Consider the following 15,376-nt stretch of genomic DNA (forward strand, 5'->3'; position numbering starts at 1 on the left):
TTGGTTGGTTTTTGGGTTGTTTGTTAGTGTGTTTATTATTATTATTATTATTATTTATTTTTTTTTTTTCAAATTCACTGAACAAAATTGTAAGATACTTAGGGCTAAATCCACACTTGGTTTCTGGGTCATACTTGAGTAAATCATCTTCTGAATTTAGTAATTCTAACTCTAACAGACAAAGGCCTTTGTAGAAAAATAACCATTATTAGCTACGAGGTGATAAGCAACAGCTTCATAATATCTTCAGGATACCTTCCTCATCCCTCCTGGTGCTCCTCTCCAAATTTAGTGGAGCGCTCCTGCAGTCAGCAGTGCTCCTCAGGTGGGATTTTCCATCACTGCCTGCTGGAAACAAGTAGCTTCATTACCGAGAAACATTTTAATAAGACATGATAATAGTCAAATCTTTTTTGAGAACATTCGTTTCCAAGCACCAGAGTGTCTTTCTTCTCTCCAAACCTTTAATTTTCTTTTCTTTGCTGATAATTTTGGAAAACATTTCCAGTGCATTAACAATCCAGAACGAAAACTTCAGTATATCAGGAAAACATGGTTGTGCCTCCACTGGACATCAGATATGTGCTTCAGTGTGGCACTAAAACTGGATCTGTGGCACGCAGTTATCAAGTGCAGGTAAGAACAGACTCTGGCACGGTCTGCATACCACTAGGTGGGGATCAGATACTGAGACAAAGTAAAATAGTGGGGTATTGTTATTAGATAAATTACTCCAGGAAGGAAACTACCTCCTATCACTTTGCATTATTCTGTCAAAACAGAAACAAACATTAAACTTTTGTGCAAATATAATTTCCATGATTATCTTTTATGTTTGAGTAGAACTGCAGCTAAAATAAAATAACCCAGCCCTCTTTAGGTCACAGATGTCTGTCAATAGTACTAAAAGAAATTGCAGTAGCTATTTATTTTTAACTAGAAAGGCCATGACAGCAAAGGTAAGTAGTTCCAAATTATTCTAAAATAAAAATTCAGAGCAGGGTATCATTATTTTAGGTAATTACTGCAATTAGTATAGCCTGTGAGCACCAAACAGTTCACAAATATCAGCTAATTTGATCCGCAATATTTTCTTTGATGAAAGCAGCTAGACAACATTTCAATTGATAGTTCCTGTCCTTAGTCTCATTCTCTGCTCTGACATTCTGGAACCTGCTGTTGCCTACAGCCACTCTTTTTTATTTCTCAGATCAATGCACATTTTATGTTTGCCTACGTACAGTCACCTCCGCTGAATGCCCAAGGCAAAAGTAGTCTTTTAGCATATCTTGCAAGTCAATACATATATGAGTCTTCCAAATGATGAGTCCTACCAAAATAACATAAAGAAAATCTCACTGGGTTCAGTTACTATTTTACCAACACAATATTTTACCACTGGGACAAGCTTCCAGTAAGTTTAGGTCTCACTGTGACCTTTACACAGAAACCTTCCCTGAGAGGGGTGCAAAGTGGTGCTGTTCCCTAAATGAACCCTGGACTGACCAGTTTGTCACGACTGATCATATACGATGTGATCCATATGGTGGCCAGCTCCATACGATACTGTCAAGATCCTGTCTGTGCTTGCCTTCTTTTTTCATCCACGGATACATGTCAGAGGTGATTTTTGCTACAAGGACGCCTGCTATGCCAATCCACTGTAGCTATGACTTTTTGCAGAATTCAGGGTATTTTCCTTGGAAATCATATTGGAGCATATGATTTTGACCTGCATATTCCCTCCTCTGATTTGCAGTGTGTCAGGGGTCATAAAGTGTTATAGGGGGTGCTCTCAGCCCTTGAAATAATGCATGTTTCTGCTTTGCCTCTCATTAGGTGTGTCAGAGAAGAAGACAATAGGATGGCAATTCTAGACATGCTGTAGGAGAAAATGCCTCTGCTTATCATCCAGACGGCTATTCACAATTCAGAATAAATAGCTTTTGCTGTCATTGATTGACAGAAGAATGCTCTTTAGTTTGTCTTTGTCAATCTCAGTACAACTCTCTTCTGTGTTGGCAGAATGATGTCTTCATCAGCAGGTGCTCTGTGCTCTGTAACAACACTAGTAGTCCTTAGGCTTATTGCAATAGATATTTAATAAAGAACTTTCTCATCCCTGTTGCTGATATTCCACTATGGAAATGAATAAGACCTCTTTATTTTAAAGGAGCATTTTACTTTATGTCTTACTTATGGAATAAATAAATAAATAAATAGATAAATAAGACTAAATAAAAACAGTAATTTACTCCTATTTATCCCAAAGTAACAAAATTGGTCATTCCAACCACTTGCATTTAAAAACTGGAATTCTTCCCCCAGATAAATCCTGAACTACAAAATCTAACCCTGGTCCTATGTGGCTCTTAAGAAGTATAGATCTACCAACATATCGACTGTTTGGTGAGTCTCCTATAAAATCACCTTGCACTGCAGTTTTCTCTTTAGCTTTTGCAGCAGGCTGCACTGCGAGAACACTGCTGTCCCTTAGTGCCACCATGAGGGTCCTGCTTCTCACTGCTGGTCTCTTCCATCCAGCAGCAGCCTATCTATGGGAGGAGGGAAACCCAGCAACAAGTTACTCATCCAGGCCTTGGAGATGTCAGCTGCATTTCTTCAGAGAATGTCTTCTCTGGCTCTGAGGCTCATATTTTCCTGTTAACAGCCCAGTGGGGGCTGCCTTAAGGTGCTGACACATTTGGTTTTGCTCCTAAAAGAAGGATAAAAGTGAGCACAGAGAGTGACCTGTACTCTGTCCTCTGAGTCCCTGTTTTCTACCAGACATCTTCAGAACAGAGTCCATTTTTACCACAGAAATTGCTATTTGTTTGTTTCCATGCTACACATTTTGTGCAAGACCATCTCACAGTAAGTTAATGGGCAGGGAAGCATCCAAAGATGTTGATGGCAAATGTTCCAAAAAAAATAATTAATTAAAAAAGCCAGTGATTTACATATTCTATTCAATATTCATAGACCCTGTTAATATACAGCAGGTTAGAGAAACAGAGAAATCAGAACAATGAAAAAAAATCTATTAAAATTACCCCATAGGCCAAATCATTAGAGAAGAAATTACACTCACTTCTTTGGGAATTAAGCCCACCTACTTTTTATTTGCAGTCTGGCAATACAGTTGACAAAATAAATAAATAAATAGATAAAATTTAAATCTTTAAATGGTCAGTATTAGAAAATTTAGATAGCTTCTTCATCTTAATAATTTTCTCAGGACAGATGCTCACCTTGGATGTGTCTGTGTATGCACAGAGAATACAAATAATGTAGCCAAATTGTATGACTGTATAAATCAGTTTGCCTTCTTTTTTCTTGATCTTGCTTCAGATCCCATTAATCTTTAGTAGTTTTTCATCATGTGAGGTCCTCTTGTATTAGCTGCACCCCTGAAAAAATATAGATACTAACTTTTAGTATATAATTATGAATATTCAAAGATACAAGATATTTTATGAGACAGAAACCACAAAATGAACTAAGTCAGTCCACCTGGAAATCATATTTACAGAAGTCATATTTCCTTTGCTTTTGGTTGTGATTAATATTCATCTTCCATCTTTCACCATTGGTTTAAATTGTCAGGCTTAGTATGAAAAAAAAAAAAAAAGGAAGTCTGTGGAAATTGCTTCTGGTAACATCAATTACTTCATGATTTCAACCACAGAATGATCAACAGCTTATGTAGGAACCATATCACACTCATTACAGAAAAAAAAAATCAGCAGAGATACTGGGAGGGCTGTTTATTCTCTTACATGGTTAATTAATACTATCCATCACAGTCTCAAGTCAACAACAACAACAAAAAAACTTAAATGGGTTTTAAGGCCAGAAGGTAGAACTGCAATAATCCAAAATTGCTTTCCTCCCAACACAGACTACGCAATCCTGCCTGGTGCCATCTGAAGCAGGATGGAGCTGGGAGGGGAGCTAAGGCACCATCTTTAAGAAATACATTCAGCCTTGAGTTTCAGACCTCAAACAATGGCAAATGCATTACAACCCTGAACCAATTTTATTAGCCATTAATTGTCCTCACTGTTAAAAACGCACACTGTCTATATCCTGATTTCTCGTAGATTCAGTTCCGAGTCTCTGCAGTTTTTATAACTTTACCTGAAAGAATAAAAGTCGTCTTTTACCAGAAAACTTCTTCCCCTGCCAGATCTTCCCAGCTGGTTCTAACCCTTCTGGTGTCCTCTGTTCAGCTAAGAAAGTTTCCTAGATAAAATTCCTATAACTCCTCTCCGATCATTTTCCATTTGCTCATATTTTTATACATGTTATTTGAAACAAGAACAGCAGAACCAGACCAAGTCTGAAAGGACTTTTTTATTTTTATTTTTTTTTGTGATGAATAAATTGATGATACCATTTCTCTCCTCTTCCTTCCTTCCTCAATATTTTCATGTTCCTATATATATACACACGCACCTTTGTCTATCCCTGTGCAGTAAAGCATTTCAGCTTCAGTGAGTGAAACTGATGGAGCTTAAGCATATGTTCAAACACACTACTAAATATAGCTCCACTTCAGCTTGCTTTTAAAGTTAAGAACATGTCCAGCTACCTCGCTAAAAGGACCTAATGTGCAGTGACTTCCAGCCACCTCCACCTTTACCTCTTCTTCCCTGTTCTGGGACCTAACTGTAATGGGAGCTCTTTGTTGGGATGCTTTTATCGCCTAACCCTCAGCAGTATGTCCGTGTCTATAGATTTTAACATCCTTTGGGCATTAATTATTTTCCATCTCTTCACATTGAGTACCTCTTTGGCTAGAATGGGTGACTTTGGGAGTGTAAAAAATTGTTAAATAAATGTATTTCTATAGAAAGATGACGGAATACAGTGCAACCTCAGCAAGTTTGTGGATGACACAAAACTGGGAGGAGTGGAGGATAGAGCAGAGGGCTGTGCTGCCATCCAGAGGGACCTGGACAGGCTGGAGAGATGAGGGGAGAGCAACCTCATGAAGTTCACCAAAGGCAAGTTCAGGGTCCTGCAACTGGGGAGGATTAACCCCAGGCATCAGTACAGGCTGGGGGCTGGCCTCCTGGAAAGCAGTTCTGTGGAGAAGGACCTGGGGGTCCTGGTGGACAGCAGCTTAATGGTGAGCCAGCCATGGGCCCTTGTGGCCATCAAGGCCAATGGTGCCCTGGGTTGCATTAGGGCCAGCGTTGCCAGCAGCCAGGGGAGGTGATCCTGCCCTCTCCTCAGCTCCTGGTGCAATCCACCTGGAGCACTTTGTCCAGTTCTGGGCTCCCTGGTACCGGAAGGACATGGAGCTGCTGGAGCACGCCCAGTGCAGGGCTACGAAGATGATCAGGGGACTGGAGCATCTTTCTTATGAGGAGAGGCTGAGAGCTGATCTGGGAGAACAGAAGACTGAGAGGGGATCTTATCAGTGGGTACAAATATCTGAGGGGAGGATGGCAAGAGGATGGGGCCAGACTCCTTTCAGTGGTGCCCAGTGATAGGACAAGGGGCAGTGAGCACAAACTGAAACACAGGAGGTTCCGGATGAATAGGAGAAAGCAATTATTTACTGTGAGGTGACAGAGCACTGACACAGGCTGCCCAGAGAGGCTGTGGGGTCTCCTTCTCTGGAGATACTCAAAACCCATCTGGATGCCATCCTGTATGACGCATCATGTATGACGTTATCCTGCTTGGCAGGAGGGTGGACCAGAGGATCTCCAGAGGTCCCTGACTACCTTGGCCATTCTGTGACTGTTCTGTGAGAACAGTGGGTTTGTGTGTTTTGAAATGGAAGTAGACTGTGTTGTGATAAAAGGAAAGAGAGCTAGTAAAACGTACATCTCCAAAATCAGGAACTGCAAAGATTATTTTTTTCCCTCAGAAGCCTTGCAATAGCAGTTAAATTCAGTTACTTCCAATCTGCCAGCTGTGAGAGACAAGTGCAATTTTAACAGGTGAATAAAAAGAGAGAGAGAGAGAGAGAGAAAGAAGACAAAGCTCTGAAGGAAAAGCACAAATGCCATTACAAAAATGATTTCAGGATGAAAAAACAAAAAAAAAAAAAAAAACAACAAAAAAAAAACAACACTCCAAATCTCTCAGCAAGCGACAGCTGTGGCTTTAATGGACTATTATTAAAATGAGATGTATATACAAACTACCTACAGAAACTAAAAAAAAAGAATAATAAAAAAAAAATAGATAAAAGATGATAGTAACCTATAAATGCTAAAGGTTTTTATCCCAGTCCCCCAAAATATTGATGAAATGAGTGGAATACTGTAACATACCATAAACATCCCCATTATACAACTGCTGCTGTGGCCTGGTGCTGCTTTGAATGATCTGCCTCTAGAGCTGCAGGAAAGCCACTGGACTCATTTCTCTCTCCTGCCCCCCTGCCAAACCCCCTGAGTCCACTAGCATGGGGCTGTAAGCCTCACCACAAACCTGTATGTTTTTCTACTACCACTGAAGATATTCTTGAACACATGTGCATTCCTGTGACTTGAAATAAGTTCTGAGTGTGCACAAAATGCTGCATCAACATTGAAAACCGTATCTCCAGTGCACCTACAGATCCAGACACATCTCTGGCTGATGATACTTGCCTCAGCTCAGTGCTAGGTCTCTTTCCATAGGTACCTCTGTGAACTTCAGTTCACAGCAGCTGAAACGCAAGAACATTTGCTAGAGATAAAATATGTGAGAGAGCATTATATGCTCTGAATTCTCAGTTGCACAGGAGCCAGACACATCCAAATGCCATACTTGGCTGCTAAGAGATACTTTGAAAACTCCTCCCTACTTCAGGTCAGTCTCTTGAAGGCAGTACTGCGGAAAGCAGAATCAAATTTCGTTCTTCAGATGCCTGACAAATGCACTCAGGCAATTTTTGCTTCGATGGGTTAAGGCACCTTTCCCAGCTGCTCGCACCTCCCCGCTGCCTGACCCCAGCACAGGCAGCAGAGCTGGACGAAGGAGACGTGTGCCTGCTCCCAGCCGCCTCCAACGCCAGCGCTGATTTGTACCAAGCCGCCGGTGTGTGTGCCTGCTGCTGCTGAGCTCTGGGCACCTTATGTTATTATTAGGGTACTGGTATTAGTGGTATTACATAATGATAGCTACCTATATGTTTATTTAAACATATATCACATACTGACTGTATGCATGTAAATGCATGCAGATATGTATTACATAAACTGTGTCAGTGCATTTACATGTCTATGTACATCTCTGCATTGGTGGAGCAATGCATACATGCTAAACAAGCAAATCAGATTTTTTTTTTTAATAAAATATCCACATTTCTGGACCAGCGGCTTCTGTGTGTACGTGCACAAGTGCCTGTGGAATTTGGTCCTTCGCTTACATAAATTGTAGGAGGCACTGCTTAGGAAAGCAGAGTTTGTGTGAGCAACACATTGCCTCAGCATCCCTGCTTTAGTCATGCTGTTTAGAATTCAGTGGTGACAAAAGCTATAGTCTCCCTCCAATATTAAATATAACTCTGCTTAAATGTGGAAAAGTAGTGCCAATTTCTTAAGCGAGAGCTGAAGCTCAGCTCCATTTTTTCCTGTGACAATTTTAGAAAATTGCCTAAAAGGTTGCAGAGTTGATTCTGTTGACTCCGTATTTAGTAACACTAACACTGTATCCTCCCTCATGTCACTTTGGATCCGGCAAGGCTCAGCGACTCTTGCCCACCTGCCTGGAGCTGGATAGCTCCTGAGAGTGGCTTTCTCAGCCCTTTTAGTGCCAAAAGAGCATGTTGAATCAAGAACAGATTTGATCTCTGTGAAAGATATTTTAAAAATAAAACAGGCTTGGGAGAAACTAAGTCTGTAGTATTTTAATCGAAAATCGCTGAAGTATGTCGTCTGAAACGTAGGTGTAAATTAGTGCATGGTGAGTCCCACCGCACAGCGCTCACACCTGGGCTGCCAGGGGTCCTAACTCCGTTTTCTGGCTTTTACACACGGTTGATCCCATGGAAGGGCTGAGACGAGGGAGAATCCGATGTCGTTTGCCGGCTTCCCTGCCTGCGATAGATCCCGGTCAGAACCTCTCGGGGCAGTGACCGAGCTGGGCTCCATCTCCGATCCTTGCAGAGGGCAAACGCGGCCGTCCCGCTGCCCCCCAGCTTCCATCAGCCCCGGGGTCGAGGGGGGCACTGCCCCGCTCCCCTCCATGGGACGAGGGGGACTTTCCGTCCAAAGAGTCCCCGGCGGGGCTGCTCTCGGCGCAGTGATGGCCAGGACGCCTCTTTTGGGCAGGGATGCGGGTATGTATGTGTGTAGGGGGGGTGATGGAGCGGTGCGGGGCATCCCCCCAGTCTCCTCCATCCCGTTCTCCCCGCTCCCCTCCGGCCGGGACGGGGCGTCCCCGGCATCGAGCATGCTCAGAGGGCGGCGGGGGCGGGCGGCCCGGCCCGGGGAGGGGGCGGCGGGGAGCAGGAGGGGGGGGGCGCAGCTCGGCGGAGCTCGGGGATCGCAGCCGGCGGCCCGGGCGGGCGCCACCTCGGGCGGCGGAGCGCGGAGCCACCCGGCGGGGAGCGGGGAGAAGGGAACCGGGCAGGGGGAAACCGGGCAGGAGACAGCCGGGCAGGGGGCTCCCGAGAAGGAGAAGAGCAAACGGAGCCGCGAAGACCGGGCATGGGGAGGCGCTGAGCCCGCGGAGGGCAGCCGGGGGGCGGCGGGGCGGGGGGCAGCGGCCCTATGGGGCTGGGGCGGCGCTGGCTGCTCGGTGCTCCCCGGTCTCCGCCGCCCCGCCGCCGGGAACCGGGAGCCGCCAGCCATGCTGCGGGGCGGCCGGAGCCCGCTGCAGCCCGCGGCGGGGTCCCCCGGAGGGGTCCGGGTGTCGTCGGGAGCCCCCGGGGCGGCGCAGGTGGCGGCGGGCAGTTTGCTCGCACTGCTCATTCTCTGGACGCTGTTTGGGAACGTGTTGGTGTGCGCGGCCATCGTCCGCTACAGGCACCTGAGGAGCAAGGTCACCAACATCTTCATCGTGTCCCTGGCCGTGTCGGACCTGCTGGTGGCTCTGCTCGTCATGCCCTGGAAGGCGGTGGCGGAGGTGGCCGGGTATTGGCCCTTCGGGGCTTTCTGCAACGTCTGGGTGGCCTTCGATATTATGTGCTCCACGGCCTCCATCCTCAACCTGTGCGTGATTAGCGTGGACAGGTACTGGGCGATCTCGAGCCCGTTCCGCTATGAGAGGAAGATGACCCAGCGGCTGGCTCTGCTGATGATCGGTGTGGCGTGGGCTCTGTCCGTGCTCATCTCCTTCATCCCTGTTCAGCTCAACTGGCACAAAGGTGGGGATGCTGCTGCTGTGGCTGTCGGGGATTTCAGAGATGGGTTTGGCGCTGGCTGGGCAGCAGCGGGTGCTGTCACCACCTGGGCGGAAGACTTGAGCACCACGTGGGTGGCATTAGCAGCAATGACACCCTCCGATGGGACCTCCGGCAGCAACGATACCCTCTCTGGACCATCAGAGAGCTGTGACTCCAGCCTCAACAGGACTTACGCTATTTCCTCCTCCTTGATCAGTTTTTACATCCCGGTGGCTATCATGATAGTTACCTACACCCGGATCTACCGCATTGCCCAGGTGCAGATCCGTCGGATCTCTTCCCTGGAGAGGGCAGCCGAGCACGCGCAGAGCTGCCGGAGCAACCACGTTGACTGCCACCATCACACAAGCCTCAAGTCCTCCATCAGGAAAGAAACCAAAGTGTTGAAGACTCTCTCTGTTATCATGGGTGTCTTTGTCTGCTGCTGGTTGCCGTTCTTCATTTTGAACTGCATGGTTCCCTTCTGCGAGAGCCCACCAAGCGACCCCCATGCAGGTCTTCCCTGCGTCAGCGAGACCACCTTTAATATATTTGTCTGGTTTGGTTGGGCCAACTCCTCTCTCAACCCCATCATCTATGCCTTCAATGCTGACTTTAGGAAGGTCTTCTCCAACCTCCTGGGATGCAGCCAGTTTTGCTCTAGTACTCCAGTGGAGACTGTTAATATAAGCAACGAGCTTATCTCTTACAACCAGGACACCCTTTTCCACAAGGAGATAGTGACTGCTTATGTTAACATGATCCCAAATGTGGTTGACTGTGAGGAGAATCGTGAGGACCCTTTTGATAGGATGTCCCAGATCTCCCCTGACCCTGAGGTTGCCACTGACTCTGTCTGTGAGCTGGACTGCGAGGGAGAGATTTCACTAGGCAAAATAACACCTTTCACTCCAAATGGTTTACATTAAATTGTGTCCTGTCCTGGTCAGTTCTGCTTGGATTATACGACAAAATATTAGCACTGAATGGAAAAACCTGCTTGATTTTATGCTGTAGTTTGGTCAGTCACTTCATGCTAAACTAACTCGTACGTGTAGCACTTTGCAGGATGTAGACACTGTCACACAGGGAGCTGACAGAACAAACTTCATGCAGCACTTCCCCAGCCTGAGAGAGGACTAGGTGGGCTTGTTGATTAGCTGTGGTGAGGTATCGTGGTATAATTGCAGTCAGTTCGTGTTTATAATGTGTTTGCAAATGAAAGTTGCCATCGTCAGTGCTAAGTATTACAACTTTTAAAAACAAGGACAGATGTTGGGGCTGGCATAGACATTAAATAGAAAAAAAAATCTAGACTGTTCATTTGTTCAGGTCTTATGTTTCATTTCTCTTTGGGTTTATTTCTTTGTTCGTTTATTTTTCTTTGAAGATAGAAATAGTGAGGTGGTGATTTGGATGATTATTTAAATGCGTGTTTCTGCCAAAACAGTTTATGTGAAATCCATGTTCTCCTAGGCGGCGTTGTTGCCTATGATATCCTTGCCATGTTCCCAGATGAATAAATAAAAGTTACATTGATCAAGGGGTTATTATCTTTCATTTATCACCCTGAAAGGTTTACAACCAGTATTCAAACTTTACCATTTCTCTTTGAATGGTTAGAATGACTAACTACTAAACCCTATTATTTTAAAAGCAAAATATTCTGCACTGAAATACAATTTTTGAATAGAAGGAAGGCTCATAGAAATGATTGACTTAAATGAGCTCTTTTATATGGCTTTACTTATGGCTAGATTTATGCCTGTTTTTCTTCTTAGTATAGCTGATACTGTCCCTATTTATGATTTCCTTTCTGCAGCTAAGAATATCAAGCACGCCTGCTTGCAAGCTATTAAGGCTTTCCACTTAATTCTATACTTGAAATTGCCTTTTAAAAATACCATTAATGAGAAGAGTTTGGTGATAGAATTAGCAGCTGGATGTGTCTAAAAACATTAATTATGTCTGAAAATGATGTTAGTAATTAGCAGTTCCTGGTGTAGACACAGCATATTAGAGAACTTACTCAAACTGAGAGAAAAAAAATACTTTTTTTTTTTTTACTTTTTCGCTAGAAGTTAATTACATTTTTTAAAGTGTGAAATATACTTTTAGTGCTTTGACTGTGCAAAACATTTTAAAGCAGTCTTAAAAATTGTAAACAAGTATTTCAAACTGTATCTATTTGAACATTTAGATCAAGTGGAATGTACTGTTTAGAAATTTTGCAAGTTTTCAGCTCAGAAATGATACAAGTGATACAAGACAAATGATCAAAGGTATTAAAAGCAAGTTCTTTGTGCATAAGATTTGAATTAATTTACTCTTTAAAAATCTCCATGCCATGAGCTGAGCAGACTTAAATTGAATTGTATACACTGATTCAGTAGCACTTCCTTTCAGGGCCCTGATGGCAGGGATGGCCCTGACCGGCCTCACCATGTCCCCATAAATCTCACCATCTCACCTAAATGGGAACTGAAGGTCCCTGTATGATGTATGGGGGGAAAATATGACTTACACCAGTTAGCATGCTTCAGGGGAAGTCTGGTAAGCATATACTAGTATTTGAGAATGTTATGCACTTAGGGTTGAGCCTCTTTGGAAGCTGAACCCCTTATCATGGGCAGAAAGGGGTTGCCTTATCTTTGCTCAGGATATGGGGTGGAGGAAGTTTGGAGATGTCTGACTGAGGTCCCTTTGTGATTGCACCTGCTGTAATTTTGTGTCTGTGGTCTTTGACATTAGTTGGTTATATCATTATATTGGATTATCTTTTCAATTGCTCCTTTGTCACTGAAGATTGACTTTTCCCTGAGTATTTTCTTTCCTGTTGGTATCTCAATGTAATATCCTTTTACAGTTATCCTTAGAAAAGTATATTGTGCCAGTGGCTTAGGAAGGCTTGAAAAATAGAAATCCCATGCCCATAACCAGGTTCAACCCACTAATGGCTTGACATCTAGGGTGAGCAGGTTGTCATTTCTCTACTAAAACAGTCATATGTTTCCAGGAGTTGACCATAGTTCTAGCCTTTCTGGTTAGATAGTCTTTGCCTGGAATTAAATCGGTTTAGCAAATAAAAATGAAGAAAATGGTTCCTGGTGATGAATTATCCCAATCAGAATTTAGATTTTTGCATTTTGTAGTTGATTACTCACGTTTTGAGGCCAGTACAGTATGTTAAACTTTCTGTATCTGCATAAAAAATTCTATGATAAGCAGATGTAAGAGGTGTAAGCATCTGTTGCTAATTCCATCTCCCAGGACAGTGTCTATATTTTATGCAATTTTAAATCAGAAACAGTCAAGGGAAATAGGGAAGGGAAAAGAGACTGTCTCTTCCAGAGCACCTGCGTACCAACTGGCTGTGAAGTCTGCTGCTTTGAGTGTTACACCATGGTCCAGGAACAGTTTTGTTCCTTTCTGAGCAATGGAAGAGTGTTGGTAGTAACAGTGAAGAAGGAGTCCCCCTTTTCAGTAAGCTTTCCTCACTAAATAATTCTTGTGCTGCAGGTGTGACAATTCATTTGGATCTAGTCCCCTGCATGTGCGTTGGAGGGGTGGATAGGTACAAGAAGTAGAGCATCCACCTGACAGGTGCCTTCCTCCAAGTCTCTACCTGCCTGGTTTTCCAGAATCAGTGGGTGGGCAAGAAGATGACATGTCCATCAGTGGGCTCATATGATAACAGCTTTTCATGGTATTTTAGAAACATTCAGTCCTATCTTAACTCAGGTCTGAAGGCAGGCAATTTTTAGCCTGGCCCCAGACTTTGGGAGCATAATTAGGACAGTGAAGAAAACCATTCATTGCTGCTTTTCATTACTAATTTTTAGTTTGTGACTTCAGCTGGTAAATGATTTCTGATGGCCACTCTACAAGGTGTTCTCTCTCCTTGGAATATGTGCATGTCACTGGCTTCAGCTCTGGGAGCCCAGGAGCCCAGAAGCATCATAAAGGGAACATTTTTGCTTCACAAGGCAGAGAGAAGAGAGAAGGTGCTTTTTTTTTTTTTTTTTTTTTGCTAAGAGCACAGATTGACCTTAAGGATCTCAAAGAAAACCTTGTTCCTGACTTGTAACATGGAGATGCTTTTGTTGTTTTTTAATACGTCTTAATTTCTTATAATTTCTTTTCACTGACAAAGCTAGAATACTCAGAATCAGAAAGATGAAATTTTTAAAGAAATATGTATCTTGCCTTGAAGTATAAAAAGAACAGACTTTTCTGATGAGAACATCCCCCAGAAGGATCTTTTTTTAAACTGGTTTCTTTCAGATGAAACTGCTGCCCTACTTTTTTTAATGGTTTCCCTCTTAAAGACTAATGCATTGCCTATCCATAGAGCAGAGTTCATTGGAATTGTAAGTACGTTTTTATAATCATCATATCCTTGTGGCGTCACTCTGGAACTGATCTGTTTGTACCTCCCATCAACACGTTTTTTTTCCCATGAAAGTCACCTTGTTTCTGTTATGCATTTTACTCCCTAATTAAGCATGATCATGTATTGGCAGCTCAGTTTGGGGGGATTTTTCCTTTTTGTCCTTTTGGCCTTTTTTCCTTTTGGCCTTTAATGCTTTGAATGTACCGTGCAGTTTGGCTCTGAGTTATCATCACTTAGTCTAGCTCTGAGGGATGCCTGATCTTCAAATCCCTGATTATTTTCAGTTTCTATTTTGTGTTGTTGTTTATAAATCTTACCTTGCAATGCACATTAAATTACCTCTGAGTCAGCCCAGTCTTCTGATATGGTGTATTCTGTTAGCCTTGGAAAACTCTATACCAAAGGAAGGTCAGTCTATCAGTAGTCTGTATGTTTTCTGATTAAGTTAACTAATGACAGAAGAGTTTATTTTAATGAAAAAAAAAAAAAAATCTATGTATGATGGTATCTTAGTTCATTTTTAAGAAGCCAGGACATGAAAGACATGGAAGTACAGTGTTTTATTTGAAATGCTGCAAACACTATAAAGACTCACTATTCAAATGTCCAAAGAACTTTTACTAGCACTGGCTTTTACATTTGGGGTTGTTTTGTGCATTGTGGTGTGTTTGTTGGTTTGTTTCCTGCAAGCTGAAGAAATGTAGGTGACTTTCTCAAAGGTGAACACAAACAAAACACTTTTCAAAGGCAGAAAAAAAAATAAAATATATATATATTTTTGTATGTTTGGTAGTTTCTCTTTTTGCTTTCATTGTGTTTTTAACTTTTGCCTGCTAAATCTACGTTTCTGCAGGGAGGCTCCCTACTGAGAGCTCTTGCATTTTTGTAACACATAACAAAAAAGCCTTCAAAATTAGTCGGGCTTCTGATAGAAAAACCACTAAGCACAATCTTATACCATTCAGAAGTCAATCATATAAACTTGGTATTCAAGAGACTGACTGGAGGCAGTATTTGGAACATGCATCAGGCTGCAGGTATGAGAGGTCATGTGTCCGTTGGCTGTTTTTTTTGTGCCAAAATTGCCACTCAAAGGGCATTTGAGTCACTGTCACGTTGTCACACAGTAGGCAGGGTATGTACCTATGTTGGTGTTAATAATAATGCAGAGATTTTTCTTTTCCTCTGAGGCCATCTTTGCTACTGTTTAATTAGATTCATCAGATCTTTAGAGTGATTCAGTGCCTATTTAAATCAGTAGAAGACCTCAATGATGGATGTGGGCTTGGGTCACAGAGCAATGAAATTAATTGTCTTGGCTCCTTATAAATAGTGCAACTGGTATTCCCTGCTAGCAGGTGATAGCATGTTAAAATTGGCATGCTGAACAAAGTATTTTTGCCAGATTGTATGTGGAAATAGTTCTCTTATTCAGATTTGCTTATTTGTTTTCAAACTTTTGAAGACTTTTCAAACTTTCCAGACACTGCACAAAGTCAACGCGGAGCTTCTGCTCTTTGATCATGTCTCAGATCAGCAACAATGCATCCATTTTTAGTGCCTTGGTAACTACATAGTGCATTATGCCTGTTTTGAACAGAATTATGCCTCTGTAAGGCATAAGTCAATGTTTGTAAAGATGAAGGTAT

At 43.0% G+C, this 15,376-nt stretch overlaps 1 protein-coding gene across 1 annotated transcript; it reads left to right on the forward strand.

The window, feature by feature from the left end:
• The first annotated feature begins 8,473 nt into the window (after window positions 1–8,473).
• On the forward strand, window positions 8,474–14,471 carry DRD5 (dopamine receptor D5). The gene has a single exon (XM_068679914.1). It carries the CDS (start codon window positions 8,800–8,802, stop codon window positions 10,261–10,263), a length of 1,464 nt encoding a protein of 487 aa, XP_068536015.1. The 5' UTR covers window positions 8,474–8,799; the 3' UTR covers window positions 10,264–14,471.
• The last annotated feature ends 905 nt before the right edge of the window (window positions 14,472–15,376 follow it).

This window comes from Anas acuta, chromosome 4, assembly GCF_963932015.1.
Source record: "Anas acuta chromosome 4, bAnaAcu1.1, whole genome shotgun sequence".
In the NCBI taxonomy this organism is placed as follows: domain Eukaryota; kingdom Metazoa; phylum Chordata; class Aves; order Anseriformes; family Anatidae; genus Anas; species Anas acuta.